At 45.8% G+C, this 14,055-nt stretch overlaps 1 protein-coding gene across 2 annotated transcripts; it reads right to left on the reverse strand.

Moving 5' to 3' along the window:
* Positions 1-1,354: 1,354 nt before the first annotated feature.
* On the reverse strand, positions 1,355-13,626 carry SUV39H1 (SUV39H1 histone lysine methyltransferase). 2 transcript variants are annotated; one of them, XM_083161362.1, is made up of 7 exons: positions 13,488-13,626; positions 8,671-8,784; positions 7,793-7,938; positions 6,029-6,718; positions 3,029-3,175; positions 2,773-2,902; positions 1,355-2,089 (listed from the first exon to the last, which is right to left on the reverse strand). In XM_083161362.1, the coding sequence occupies exons 1-7, from the start codon at positions 13,513-13,515 to the stop codon at positions 1,956-1,958; spliced, it is 1,389 nt and encodes a 462-aa protein (XP_083017488.1). In that variant the 5' UTR covers positions 13,516-13,626; the 3' UTR covers positions 1,355-1,955. The 2 variants fall into 2 exon arrangements, with proteins under 2 accessions (XP_083017488.1, XP_083017489.1); XM_083161363.1 differs by lacking the exon at positions 8,671-8,784 and having other exon boundaries at positions 13,488-13,622.
* Between the last annotated feature and the right edge of the window lie 429 nt (positions 13,627-14,055).

The following is a 14,055-nucleotide window of genomic DNA, read 5'->3' on the forward strand; positions in this document are numbered from 1 at the left end:
TTGGGGACTGATAAATCGCTGAAGGCGTTTGTACTGCGTCCCTGCACATGTGTATATGTAGAGCCGCACCATCGGTCCCCTCAATCAGACCCATAAAGTGTTAGAAGATTTTAAGCAGTTTCAATTCATTGTCCTGCCCCACCGGACTGACAGCTGTAATACGGTCTCACAGTCTGCGGCTCATTCAACAATGAAAGTTAGGAAAAGGGCCAAAAATTAACTATTTAGACATCCTGCTCAACGGTCATAGTCCGGGTAATTTATGAGGTGGAAAGGGTTGTGCTTCCGTTTGACCACATATTTGATTGACAGCCACCAGAACTGGTTTTGCTATTGACAGACTTTGATTTGGTCCCAAACTGCCAACGCATAGCATCACCGCAGTTTAGGAAACACGGGTAGATTTATTAAGCTTGGTGAAGTGATAAAGTGTCTGGTTTTTATCACCGGCCAATCAGCTCCTAGCTGTGAAGTTACAGGCTTAGTTTGAAAAATGACAGGTAGGAGCTGATTGGCCGGTGATAAAAACCAGACACTTTATCACTTCACCGCGCTTAATAAATCTACCTCACAGTGAGGTTTCAAAAAAAAACTTGTCTACAGGAATAGGTCAGACAACTGTCATGTACACAGGCATTTCTCTGGTTAACCAGAGCTGGTCTGACCGTAAATAAATATATTTTCCCCTTTATCACACCTGGAGTGCAGCCACTACAGAGAGGCAAATTTACTTAGCAGCAACTTGTCAAAGGTACCAGTTCTCTGGATTTTTGCTATGAAGAATCTTATCGCTTAACATTTCCTGCTGAGAAGTGGTCACTAGGGAAGCAACCCCAGGATTAGCTTCCAGATACCACACCAGGACATGCTGTTTTGCAGTCGTGCGTAGGGTGACCAATCCCAGGATTGAAGTTTCCAGTCCCGGGATTAGACTGCACTCGCTCAGGCGCTGCCTGGATCTCCCTGTTCCCCGGCGTGCAGCTCTGCGCAGCGTGGTGGTCAGAAGTTGCACTGTGTAGGCTTTGCCAAGTAAAGGTGCGGCATGGCCGCTTTGGGGGGACGGAAGTGGTTTTTTTTTTTCTAAATTAGGGAAACCAATCCTGGGATTGAAAAAAAATGCCCCAGGATTAGCTACCCTAGTCTCGCAGCTAACCTCAAACATTACACCTCACAATCTGGTTGCCAAGCGCTGCTGGTGCCCAAGACTGCTCAGCATGCAAAAGCGAATTGCACATGTGCAAATGGATCCTGAAATCCCGGTATTAGGAGACCCCGATCCAGGGAATAAAATCCAAGTAATATCAGGCCAGAAATCATCCCAAGATCCCACAGATAATTATCCCAGGATTAGCCACCCTAGGGGGCGCTTTGTCAACCCTCTGCTTTGTATAAGTACACCTAAATGTACCTATAGCAAGGATACCTGGGTAATGAGCAGTTATTATGAAGAAGAGATTTAACACAAACAGTTTATAGTCTGTGAGATTACAGAATTATATATTTACATAAAAGGATCAGGCTAATTGTATAAAAAAAATAAAACAAAAAAAATCGTTAATATGAGGCTGTTCAGAACTTATTCATTCCATTCGACTGTTCATTAAAAAAAGTGGCAGAAACACTGCATATCTACCCAGCTTTACGTCAGTCGAGCCTGACACATCGTCCCAGACAGATTTCATTGCGGACGGGAGACCATTCAAGTAAAAGAACAGATCCACTCTGCACGGTCTAAAGCAGAGGAGAATAAAAACGAAAACATTTAAAAAAACACAATTCTGTAGCACCAAATTGGTCAAGAATGGAAGGCAGCAGATTCCAAATGCCCCAGAGAGACTTGCTATACAAAGGGCGTAAACACTGCGTTCTGCACAGCTAACAGTCATTCAAGTGCTGTGGGGGGAGAGCAGCTGTTCTAAGCCGCCTGTCCACAGAGAGTTACACGTTTCCAGTCCTCAGAAGAGGTATTTACGACAGGTGTCTGCACCGCACTTGCATTCGACGCGAATGCGTTTTTTGGGAGATACGGGAAGCCCAGCCAAGCCGAAATTGGAATCCATCTTTGTGCTTTCAACATCGACTGGGTCCACTGAAAGATAGGAGAGACAAAAATTACAATCTGTAATACAAAAAACAGGCTCTAAGGTTTCTCTCACACGCCCCCTGCTACATAACTATCCCTACATTGGCCGTAAACGGACTACACCATAGGAGGGTACTCAATCTCTCCCCGCGTCAATGCTGCCTGGGACAGCGCCTTAGCCTCCGGCCGGCTGTACTGGGTATGAGCGAGATCTTGCTACTCACGCGAGATCTCCAGTGTAGCCCAGAGCTAGCTGCAGGAACAGCGCTGTCCCTGTTGTGGGGGATAGGGCTTCGTCACCCTGCTGCTGGCGAAGCGGATAGCGCCAGTGGGTGAAAAGGTCAGCGCTGCTGACCATTCATCCATTTGCCCTGCTATCATTTAGATAGCAGCGCCGATATGGACAGAGGTGAATAGCCTCCCTGTCATTTAGCGCACACTTACTACTTCATACATGGGGGAGAAGCGGTATCAGTGCACGTTATAACTACACATCATACATCTGCCCCACTATGTATAATACTAGCTAATGCTCATTCTGCATCTTTCAAGACACGTGCAGTACATCTCTCTGCTGTGGTGTGTCTAGCACACTGTGGTCTGTATTTCAGCTCTGATTTGCAGAGCAAACCTGTGCTAGAAGCAGATGATGCAGGGTGCTAGAATGAATACTACTAGCAATGACTTACCTTGCATGTTATAGTCAAAGGTAAGTTCCTCGCCAGTGCGGATTGTGCGTGTCGAGAAGAAGGCGATGCGAGGTAGGCGCTCATCTTGGTTGTCAATGAACACGTTATATACTTGAAGGTTTGGCTTACACTGCAACAAGGGAAAACACAAAATTAGCTGCACATGATCTTGCAGTGTCCGGTTTAATTCACAAGAAACTGGTGGGTATTTAGGAAAGGGCCACACAGAACGCCACATGCAGCTGCTAATACTTACACTGTGGTTTACAAAGTGCGAGATATTCCCGTAGTGAGCAGCATCCACAGTGTACACGTCTTCCACGTAATCCAGGTCAAACAGGTAGGTCGCCCCCTGTCTGTCATAGATCTGCCCCCTGCGTTCCGCCTCTTCGGAGGTGATGATCTGCGATTCAGATTACATGAGACATCAGCACCAGAAACGCGTCACCACAGCCGATTTATAGCAGCACTTGCTGGGTATTTACCCAAAGCTATGTGTTATTAGTCTGCAGCTGTGCCATGTGATAAGAAGGTCAACAGTGGGCAAGAAATATAAATCACGTCTCCGATCCATTGTTCTAACCCCGACACCAAGCAGTCAAGAGAGCACCACACATTGGCCAAGGCGTATAACTTATGTAGCCCATACACTTATGAGATATTGCATGCAATCGTTCCATTTCGAGCACATCGGTTCAATAAATCGAATGATTGTATGCACACTGTAGCGACCATGCGATGCGCAGGCCCGCTGGTCGATTGTCATGCAAAGAAAAAGAATGTGCTGCACATAATATCTATCGAATTGCAGGAGCGACTGTTAAATGAGTTCTTCTCATCAGTATTTACTAAGGGAGAGCAGACTGTGAAACGAACATTTACCACAAATGGGACAAATAAGCCAGATCTCATTGTGGATTTCACGCCAAAGGAAATAATACTGAGGCTAAGCAAACTCAAAACAAATAAGTCACCAGGGCCAGATGGGATTCATCCGAGGGTATTAATGGAATTAAGGGATGAACTAGCTACCCCCCTACATTATATCTTTAGCAAGTCACTATCGTCAGGTATAGTACCAAAAGATTGGAGAATAGCAGAGGTAGTGCCAATATTCAAAAAAGGAAGATCCCGCTAATTACAGACCCGTTAGTTTAACATCAATTGTGGGTAAACTATTTGAAGGATTTTTAAGGGATGGTATTCAGGAATATTTAGATCATCACTGTCTACTCAGTACTAACCAACATGGGTTCGTGAAAAATCGTTCATGCCAAACTAATCTACTAGGGTTCTATGAAGAGGTTAGCAAAAACCTCGATAATGGAAATGCTGTAGATGTGATTTTCCTAGATTTCGCTAAAGCATTTGATACTGTCCCACACAAGAGATTGATTAATAAAATGGAGAACCTAGGATTGGGTGAAAATATCTGCAGATGGGTAGGGAATTGGCTATGTAATAGAGAACAAAGAGTGGTTGTGAATGGTGCCGTATCAGATATGATACCGGTACTAAGTGGAGTGCCCCAGGGTTCGGTTTTGGGGCCCATTTTGTTTAACATTTTTATTAACGATATTGGGATAGGGTTACTCAGCAATGTATCCATCTTTGCGGACGATACAAAACTTAGCAAAGTCATCAAATCACCAGAAGATGTCACCATGCTTCAAAATGATCTTGCAATTCTAGATGAGTGGGCAAAAAAATGGAAGATGAGGTTCAATGTAGATAAATGTAAGGTTATGCACCTTGGGAGACACAACCAGTGTGCAAGTTACAACCTTAGCGGAGAGGAACTGGGTAATTCCATACTTGAAAAGGATCTAGGAGTCCAAATAGACAGCAATCTAGGATGTAGTGCCCATTGTAATGTAGCTACAAAAAAGGCCAAAAAAATTCTGGCATGTATTAAGAGGGGAATGGAAACTAGGGGCTCAAGGGTAATTATGCCACTATATAAAGCATTGGTGAGACCTCACCTAGAGTACGGAGTACAGTTCTGGGCCCCACACTATAAAAAGGACATCATAGAATTAGAAAAAGTCCAAAGGCGAGCAACAAAGCTTATTAGGGGAATGGAGAATTTAAGCTACGGGGAGAGATTAAGCAATTTGGGACTATTTACATTAGAAAAGAGACGTTTAAGGGGGGACATGCTCAACATGTACAAGTATATCAAGGGCCAATATAAGGAACTGTCACACACCCTATTTTCTACTAGAAAGGAATCTAGGACGCGAGGGCATGAGTATAGATTAGAAGAAAAAAGATTTCATTCAGCTAGTAGAAAGAATTTCTTTACGGTCAGAACAGTCAAACTCTGGAACTCTCTTCCCAGAGAGGTGGTAACGGCTGGCTCATTAAATGCGTTCAAGGCAAAGTTGGACAAACATTTACTGGAGAAAAACATCCATGGGTACAAATAAGAAATATAATTTGTCTGTAAAATACCAGAACCTACCAAATCAGCAATGGATATCTATACCAGGTTGAACTAGATGGACGCAAGTCTTTTTTCAGCCTTACCTACTATGTAACTATGTCGTTTTTAACCACGTTAGAGCAATCTGCGGGTGCAGGGCTGAGGGATTTGGGGCGAGGGGACCAGAGGGACCGCTGACAGCGTCCATCTGAGTAGCTTAATGCTATAAAAAGGAGCACTAGCAGGCGGTAGGATCAGCGGCAGAATTAAAAAAAAGTTTTGAACATTGGATGGTCCTCGGACTGGCTGAGCTCTCTCAAGCCAATCAGAGGGACGACCAGTATTTTAAATTAATTTTTTTTTCAAAATCTGCTAGCGCTCCTTCACAGTGTTACGCTACTGTGTCGCCCTCTTCAAGCACTCGATGTGCCATCGCAAGTTGGCATGCGACATCGGATGCTGGAGGAGGGCCCTTTTGGCGCCATAAGATGCGATGCCAAGTCGCATCTGATCACATAAGTGCATGGGCAGCAATAGTTTCAAGTTTACAATTTATTGTGCACCTTTTGCCATATGCCGTTTTTCTAGCTTCTTGCTCTGCTTTTCAGCCATGCACTTCCAACATCAGTTGTTTTGTGGCCTTGTTATACTCTACCACTTGGTGTCCTGCAGCAAATGATGCCAGAACAGTAATGACAACATAACAGCCCCCTTTTATATGACAAAGTGTCATCTTGTACACGAAAAAAAAGATCAATTTCTACCGAACATATATAGAATCAAAGTGGGAATATACCCGGGCAGGGCAGAGATCAGATCACATGTGCTCACCTCTCCTACATACTCCATAACAAAGCTGTTCCTGCGAATCTTTTCCAAGGTCCGCACTCCCCAGCCCCGTCCGTTTGTCGTCCTGAAGATGCAGAATTTGTACTGGATTCCCTTTTGTACAATGCGATTTGGACAGGAGGAGTCACATCGGCAGTGGGAATTGCACTCGTAGATTGGGAATCCTGCTTTTACTTTCACCTGGCCTTCGTCGTTGTAGGCCAATTTGTGCTTAAATCCTCCCGGACAGCAGCCGCGCTCGTCTGTGAAACAGTCCCGGCAGTGGCAGCCTACGGCCGACTTAACAATGGTTATCCCTTCCCCCACCTTATACTCATTGATGTACACAAAGTCCTTGGGGGGTCCTTCCAGGTCCACATCATTCTCCACCAGGATGAGGCCTGTGTGGGCCCGCTTGGCATTCAGATGCTGCTCCCACGAGCGAAGCCGCTGCCTTTGCTTGGCCTTTAGGACCACATGATGGGAGAGGCTGGAGTCTAGCCTCCGTGGGTATCGCGAAATAGCCTTCTTGCTGGTAGAAGTCCCAGCAGCCTTTGCACGCCGTAATAGCTCTAGCTCGAGATCCCTGTGAAACTGCTTGACGAGGTTGAAGCACTTGAGGTGATGACGAGTTACCCATGAACAATCGGAGTCTGGGTAACCCTTCCACTTCACCAGGTACAGCTCTTCTTCCTGTTGGGAGAGTGACAGCCGGGTGAAACAGCAACAAGTAACTTCACGACGCATTTTATAGTGTTCGGACACAACTACAGCGCAATTTATGCAGTCAGTAACTGTTTACTCTATTGCGTCTCTCTTTATTATTATTATTATTATTTATATAGTGCACACATATTCCGCAGCACTGTACAGATAATAGTTGAACAGTCACATCAGTCCCTGCCCCAGTGGAGCTTACAATCTATATTCCCTACCACAAGTACACACAGACATTCTAGTGATAAATATGTTGGGAGCCAATTAAATTACCAGTAGATTTTGGGAGGAAACCAGAGTACCCGGAGGAAACCCACGCAAGCACAGGGAGAATATACAAACTCCACACATAAGGTCATGGTGGGAATCTAACCCATGACCTCAGTGCTGTGAGGCGGTAATGCTAACCATTACACAGTCCGTGCTGCCTATTTTATACCATACCGTGCTCATTCTAGCACCCTGCATCTTTCAAAACCCATGCAGTCCCATAGGTGTGGCTTATTAGGTCAACAATCAATAAGTAGACCACTATCGGTCGACAGGCAATAGATCAACAAACGAAAATCAACTTTGAGAAAAGGTCAAGCAACAGGCTTGGAAATGGTTGACACAGGAAAGGTCAAAATAAGTCTTTCACTGTATTTTATGCCTGTAGACATTAGTCAACATGGACACTGTATTAGTGTGCTGCCCTCGGCTCACTATTACAAGCCTGTAAAAAAAAAAATCATGAAAACTTGTCGCCCATTCGACGAATAGTGGTCAACCTAATGACCAGATAACCAGTTCCTTCTCCCTGTCCGGTGTATTGCTCTCTGCTGTGGTGCCTACAGCATAACGTGGTCTGTATTTCACTGATATGTAGACCAGACTAGTGCCAACACAGCAGTGAGCGACACCTCAAGCAGGGAAGAGAAACTGCATGGGTTTTGAAAGATGCAGGGTGCTATAATAAAACACTACGCTACTTGCCAGTTATCCATGGGGTACCTCACAAAACGAGAAGCTGTTGGATGAGCGAGGGGCTGTGCCCAGGGTACAACTTACCTGAACCCTCTTGTAGTCACACAGATACTCCACTTCGAAGTTGGAGATATTTTTGCGGTTCACCCCAAGAGCAGCGCAACATACATGCTGTAACCGGCACAGCTCCTGGAGATGAGACTCCGATGACAGACAGGCCACGGATAAACCTGCAGAACAAAAAAGAAACGAGCTGTAAATATCGTACAGAGAACTAAGCGATGATTACCAGGAGTGGGGGTCAGGAGAGGTGTGTTCAAGAGATTAAGCCAGCGGGTAAATACTATCCCTTATCCCAGTACCGAGGACCAATAGGGGACTGTGGGAATGTAGCCATAGAGCAACCTACGCAGTTCCTCTTCCCTACCTGGGGTGTCGCTTTCTTCTGTGGTGCTTCTAGCACAGCATGGTCTGTACATCAGCGATGAAATACAGACCACACCATGCTAGAAGCATCGCAGCAGAGAGCGACACCGCAGGCAGGGAAGAGGACCTTCATGGGTTTTGAAAGATGCAGGGTGCTAGAATGATACACTAATCATTCATTGTAAAACTCATCCTATTTATTAAAAGGCTAACGCTGCCCCTAACCTCTATAGGGGAGATTCAAGTGAGTATTGAAGACTGTGCCCCTAGTTCACCACCACACAAGATCAGATGGGGAGAGGAGATCATGCACAGGAGACCCAACCTCAATGCCCACACCCTAACCTATAGTTATGCGCCATAATAAATGCCCCATGGCGTGGGATGGGGCAGTCCTAAGGTCACGTGTCCATTTGGTAATTCCAGCCCACAGTGAACATCCATTGGCTGCAGCACAGCACAGGAAGTACAAATGCCGTGCCGCAGTTGCTTTTAATGATAGCATACTGTGCCTGATTTATTACTGTTGTTCTTACTTTTCGTGTTACATAGTTGGGTCTGGTGCTTCGCCTCCAGAACTGGGGATAGTGTCAGTCTCAGGTCAGTGCCGCTGAAGTGCATTTTACGTATAAAGCACCGACGACCAATACCTAGCAATAGAACTATTTTACTCATTACAGTACAATTTATACATAAATAATCAGAGCATGTACTGACAGGCATATAAGATCAGGGTTCTGCAAATATTGGAAAATAAATAAAAAGGATAACTCTACGAGCAGACACGTTTCTCTGCAAGTAGAGGCAGACAGCAAGGATCATGGTGAATAACGATGTTGGGGGGGACCTCCATAGTGCTGCTAATGAGCCCACCACACAGGGAATGTAGCAAACATTAGGAGCCTGTACAGTATATCGCCATTAGGTAACCTGGGGGAGGGATCTGTAGTGAGCACATGGGTTTAGCCACTTTATGATGTACTGAACAGGGGGCACATACAGCATAAGGGTAAATGTACTGAGCAGAGGGACACATACAGTATGACAGGAGTAGTACATACAGTATAAGGAGCACTAAGGAATGAGTACTGAACAGGGGGCACATACATTAATGGTAGTAGTACAGAGATGGGGAGGCTCATACAGTATGACAGGGGTATTACTGGACAGGGAAGGTACATACACAGTAGGATAGAAGTATTATTCAGCAAGAGGACACCTACAAATGAGGGAATGGTACTAAGCAAGGTATATACATTATGATGGGGAGTAGTACTGAGCAGCAGACACCTACAGTATAAAGGTAGTGGTACTGAGCAGGGGACACACAGTATATGGGTATTAGTACTGACCAGGGAGAGACACATTGCACAATGAGTATTTTACTGAGCGGGAAGGGGATTGACATACAGTATAAAGGGGAGTGGTACTGAGCAGGAGACACACAGTATGAGGATAGTAGTACTGAGCAGGGGGAAACCTGCATATAAAGCAGAGTAGTACTGAGCAGGGGACACACAGTTGTTGGCACATACAGTATTCAGTAGTAGGGAGCAGTGGGGAATTCGGTATAGGGGTGTAGTGCTGACAATGCGGAATTCAGTATTCAAAAATAGTGCTCGGCTGTGGGGAATACAGTACACAGGAATAGTACAGTGGGAAAAAACTTTGTGGGATCAAGGGGAAGGAACCATATACAGTATGGGGGGGGGGGGGATTGGTAGTGAGCAGTATTACAGTATAAGGGAGTAGTACTGAGAAAGGGGGAACCATATAAAGTGTGATGGAGTGGTACTCATACAGTATGTGGAAATTAGTACTGAGCAGACAGTATAAGTTAGTAGCACATATGGATGGGAGTGGTGCTGAGCAGGATGACGTACATGAATAAGGAGTGGTATTGAGCAGGGGTGGACCATATACAGTATGATGGGAGAGGTATTGAGCAGCATGACAGTGTAAGGGAATAGTACTGAGCAGGGGTGGACCATATACAACCGACCCTCCAGATGTTAATGAACTACACATCCCAGGATGCTTTGCATTAGTTTTGCTATGTGGCCATGCTAAAACTGATGCAAGGCATGCTGGGGTGTGTAGTTCATCAACATCTGGAGGGCCAGTGTTGCCCAGCCCTGATATACAGTATGATGGGAGAGGTATTGAGCAGCATGACAGTGTAAGGGAGTAGTACTGAGCAGGGTAAACCATATACAGTATGAAGGGAGATGTATTGAGCAGCATGACAGTGTAAGGGAGTAGTACTGAGGAGGGAGGAACTATATACAGTGTGAAAGGAGTTGGACCAAGCAGGAGGAACCATTTACAGCAGGCATGTCCAACGTTGGCCCTCCAGATGTTGTGAAACTACACATCCCAGCATGCTTTGCCACAGTTTTGCTATTAGAGAATGCTAAAACTATTGCAAAGCATGCTGGGATGTGTAGTTTCAAAACATCTGGAGGGCCAACGTTGGACATGCCTGATTTACAGTATAATTGGCTTGGCAGTGCCCAGCATGACACATATACAGTATGATGGGAGTAGTCCTGAGCAGGACACACATCCAGTATGATGGAAGTACTGAGCAGGACACACATCCAGTATGATGGGAGTAGTACTGAGCAGGGGACACATACAGTATGATCAGAGTAATACTAAGCAGGGGACACATACAGTATGATCAGAGTAATACTAAGCAGGGGACACATACAGTATGATCAGAGTAATACTAAGCAGGGGACACATACAGTATGATCAGAGTAATAGTAAGCAGTGGATATATGAAGGGAGCGGCACTGAGCTGGGGAACACATATACAGTATGATAGTAGTACTGAGCAGGAACACACTAGGGATGGACATCGATGGTCGATGTTTCGGAAACATCGATGTTTCGGAAACATCGATGTTTTTCTTTCGATGTTAGTGTTTTTACCATTTAATGGTGACCTTCCGATGTTTGTCACCATCGAATGCTAATCATTCGATGGTGTACCGATGGTGGCTTATTTTTTGTAATTCCCAAAAGCTATGCCTCCCCTGGCTGCTGTGTCTGTGTCAGGGAAACTTCCTAGGTTCGTTGGAGGCTGTCTGACTTTCTCTCTGCTTCCCTCCCTCTCCCACTCTATGGTTGCTGTAGCTGCTAGGCAACAGGGCCCACTGCTAGTTCTGATTGGCTCTCCCTGACTCAGAGAGCCAATCAGAGCACAAACCTCACCCTGCAGCACCAGTCACTCAAACAGCAGCAAATTTCACAGACAGCTCTGGAGGATTCAGAGAGGAGGAGCCAGTGACGTCACTGAATTTTATACCAGCTCAGGCAAGCTACAATAATAATAATAAGTACACAATACAACCAGCTACAGACAGTTGTGAATGTCACTCACATACAACACTCATTAATATACTGCATTAGTATTACCAGGCAGCAACCACTATATGATCATCAGTGAAGTGTTGGTCAGAGATTGTCTGTTTCTGTGAATATAGTGAGATAGTGAGGAACAATATACACAGTCCTGGGGTACCAGTGGAATGAACCAAGATAAAGGTGCCCATACACTGCTGTGACGTCTCGCAGCAGTGTACGGACACAGGACAGGCTGCAGGGACCTTCCCGGCGGCAGGAACGCATGCGATCCGTTGTGATAGATTGCATGCGTCCCTGCTTCCCACCCGCCTCACCGCCAGGAGGAACGGGTGGACGGCCTGCCGGTCTGAGCACCTGGTCGGGTCCGATGCGCACGGGACCCAACAGCATGTCAGGGAGAGGCGATTTGGTCCGATTTAAGGGGTCGATTGGTCGCAATTGGCCACAATCGGACCAAATCGCCTCAGTGTAGGGGCACCTTAACTGTTTTTATATATAGTGAACTATTTTTTATATTACGTGACCTTGTCGCTAGCGATTGGTCGCTCAGTGACCGAATTGCTGGTTATCAGTATTTTACTGGGGACCAGTGATTCTAGCAAGTTCCTGCGACCAGCGACCGTCGCTGGGCTGCGGTGGGAGCGCACACACGGCGAAGGTCGCTAGGTATCACCGGCAATATGGTCACTGAGCGACCATATAGCTGACGATGGAAGCTAGAATCGCCTAGTGTGTAGCATTATAGTGGTGCCCCCACAGATCCTGGCACCCTAGGCAGCTGAGTAATGGTAGAGCCAGCCCTGCTCTTTGCAATATTTATCTCACCATATAAATGATGTGATGACCACTGTACCGTCATCTCCCTTACTTGTGTGTGTGTGGTAGTTACACTTGCCTTAATAAATAGACATTTTCCTATCTGGAAAAATAGTGAAACCTAAAGCAAGTTAGTTTACAATTTATCTAATTTTATTACATTTTGATTACTTGCTGTTAAAGTGTTAATAATGTGTACAAAATAAATATACTACTTCATCATTGGGCATTGTGTGAATATTATATATGTATATTATACACACAATGTCCAATGATAAAGTAATATGTTACTGCCCTGCCACCAAACTCAATTACTACCTTACAAATGGCAATATAGGCTTTTGCGCATGCACTAGTCATATAACTAGTTTTCACCATCGAATACTTTTGATTCGATGGTTAGTTACCATCGCATCGAAAGTTTCAATGGTGGAAGCACTGCCATCATTTGATGGTTGGCTTCCGATGTCCATCCCTAGAACACACACAGTATGCTAGGAGTAGTACTGAGCAGCGGACATATACAGCATGATAGTAGTACTGAGCAAGACACATATACACAGTATGATAGACATAGTACTGAGCAGGGGACACATACAGTATGATGGGAGTAGTACTGAGCAGGGGACACATACAGTATGATGGGAGTAGTACTGAGCAGGGGACACATACAGTATGATGGGAGTAGTACTGAGCAGGGGACACATACAGTATGATGGGAGTAGTACTGAGCAGGGGACACATACAGTATGATGGGAGTAGTACTGAGCAGGGGACACATACAGTATGATGGGAGTAGTACTGAGCAGGGGACACACATACAGTATGATGGGAGTAGTACTGAACAGGAACACATACAGTATGGTGGGAGAGGTACTGAGCAGTGGTGACACATACAGTATGATCGGAGTAGTACTGAGCAGCGGACACATACAGTATGATCGGAGTAGTACTGAGCAGCGGACACATATAGAGTATGATGGGAGTGCTACTGAGCCGTGGGAACACGTACATAGCGGAAGACCACCTCTCAGGCAACTCTGCGCACACGCTTACAGCTCCCTTCTTCCCCTCAGTCATCCCCTGCTGTCAGACCACCAGCTCCCACTGACTACCCACTCGGTTACCCAGCTACTCCCCCACTGAACCACCCGGGAACACTTACCGAGCACGGAGTTTGAATTCTCCGCCATGTTGCGCGGGACCACCACAGTGTGCTCCTGACTCCAGCATGCGGCCTGATTGGCCAGAGCGGCCCGGCGCGGGTAGCTGTGCGGAGAGGTGATTGGTTAGCAGTGGAGTGACGTATGTGAAGGGGCGGGGACATAGAATTGCGCGCCATTTCATAAAGTGTCTGACTGATGTGATTGCTCCGGCGCTAGAGGCCAGACTGCTGTTCCGGCCCCACAGCGGCGGCCATCTTGCCATAGACAATCCCCGTATCACTAGCAACCTGGTAGCCGACGAAATGGCCGAAGCACATTGAAACTGAGCACATCCTTAATCCAGCACAATATCAAGGCTATGACCATCTCATGCAGCTAGTCTCTGTTGTTCCATCTGTGGTCCAGGTCATGGCATTTACTATAGTGTACCCCTGGACTTTAAAATAAAATTAAAAAAAAAGCAGCCAAAAGCAATTTTGGCTTATTGAAAGGAACCCTGACAGATCACGCTCCTGCAGGTACTGGGGCATCCTGGTAAAACACGTGGGAATACCTCAAATCTAATTG

The sequence above is a fragment of the Crinia signifera genome, chromosome 9, assembly GCF_055691185.1.
Source record: "Crinia signifera chromosome 9, ASM5569118v1, whole genome shotgun sequence".
In the NCBI taxonomy this organism is placed as follows: domain Eukaryota; kingdom Metazoa; phylum Chordata; class Amphibia; order Anura; family Myobatrachidae; genus Crinia; species Crinia signifera.

Coding starts and splice junctions, on each gene's coding strand:
- SUV39H1 (XM_083161362.1), bottom strand. CDS start 13,515: ATGGCGGAGAATTCAAACTCCGTGCTCG. Junction 3,176..6,028: donor TTATGGAGTATGTAGGAGAG/GTGAGCACATGT, acceptor TCTGAATCGCAG/ATCATCACCTCCGAAGAGGC. Junction 2,903..3,028: donor CGCACTTTGTAAACCACAGT/GTAAGTATTAGC, acceptor CCCTTGTTGCAG/TGTAAGCCAAACCTTCAAGT.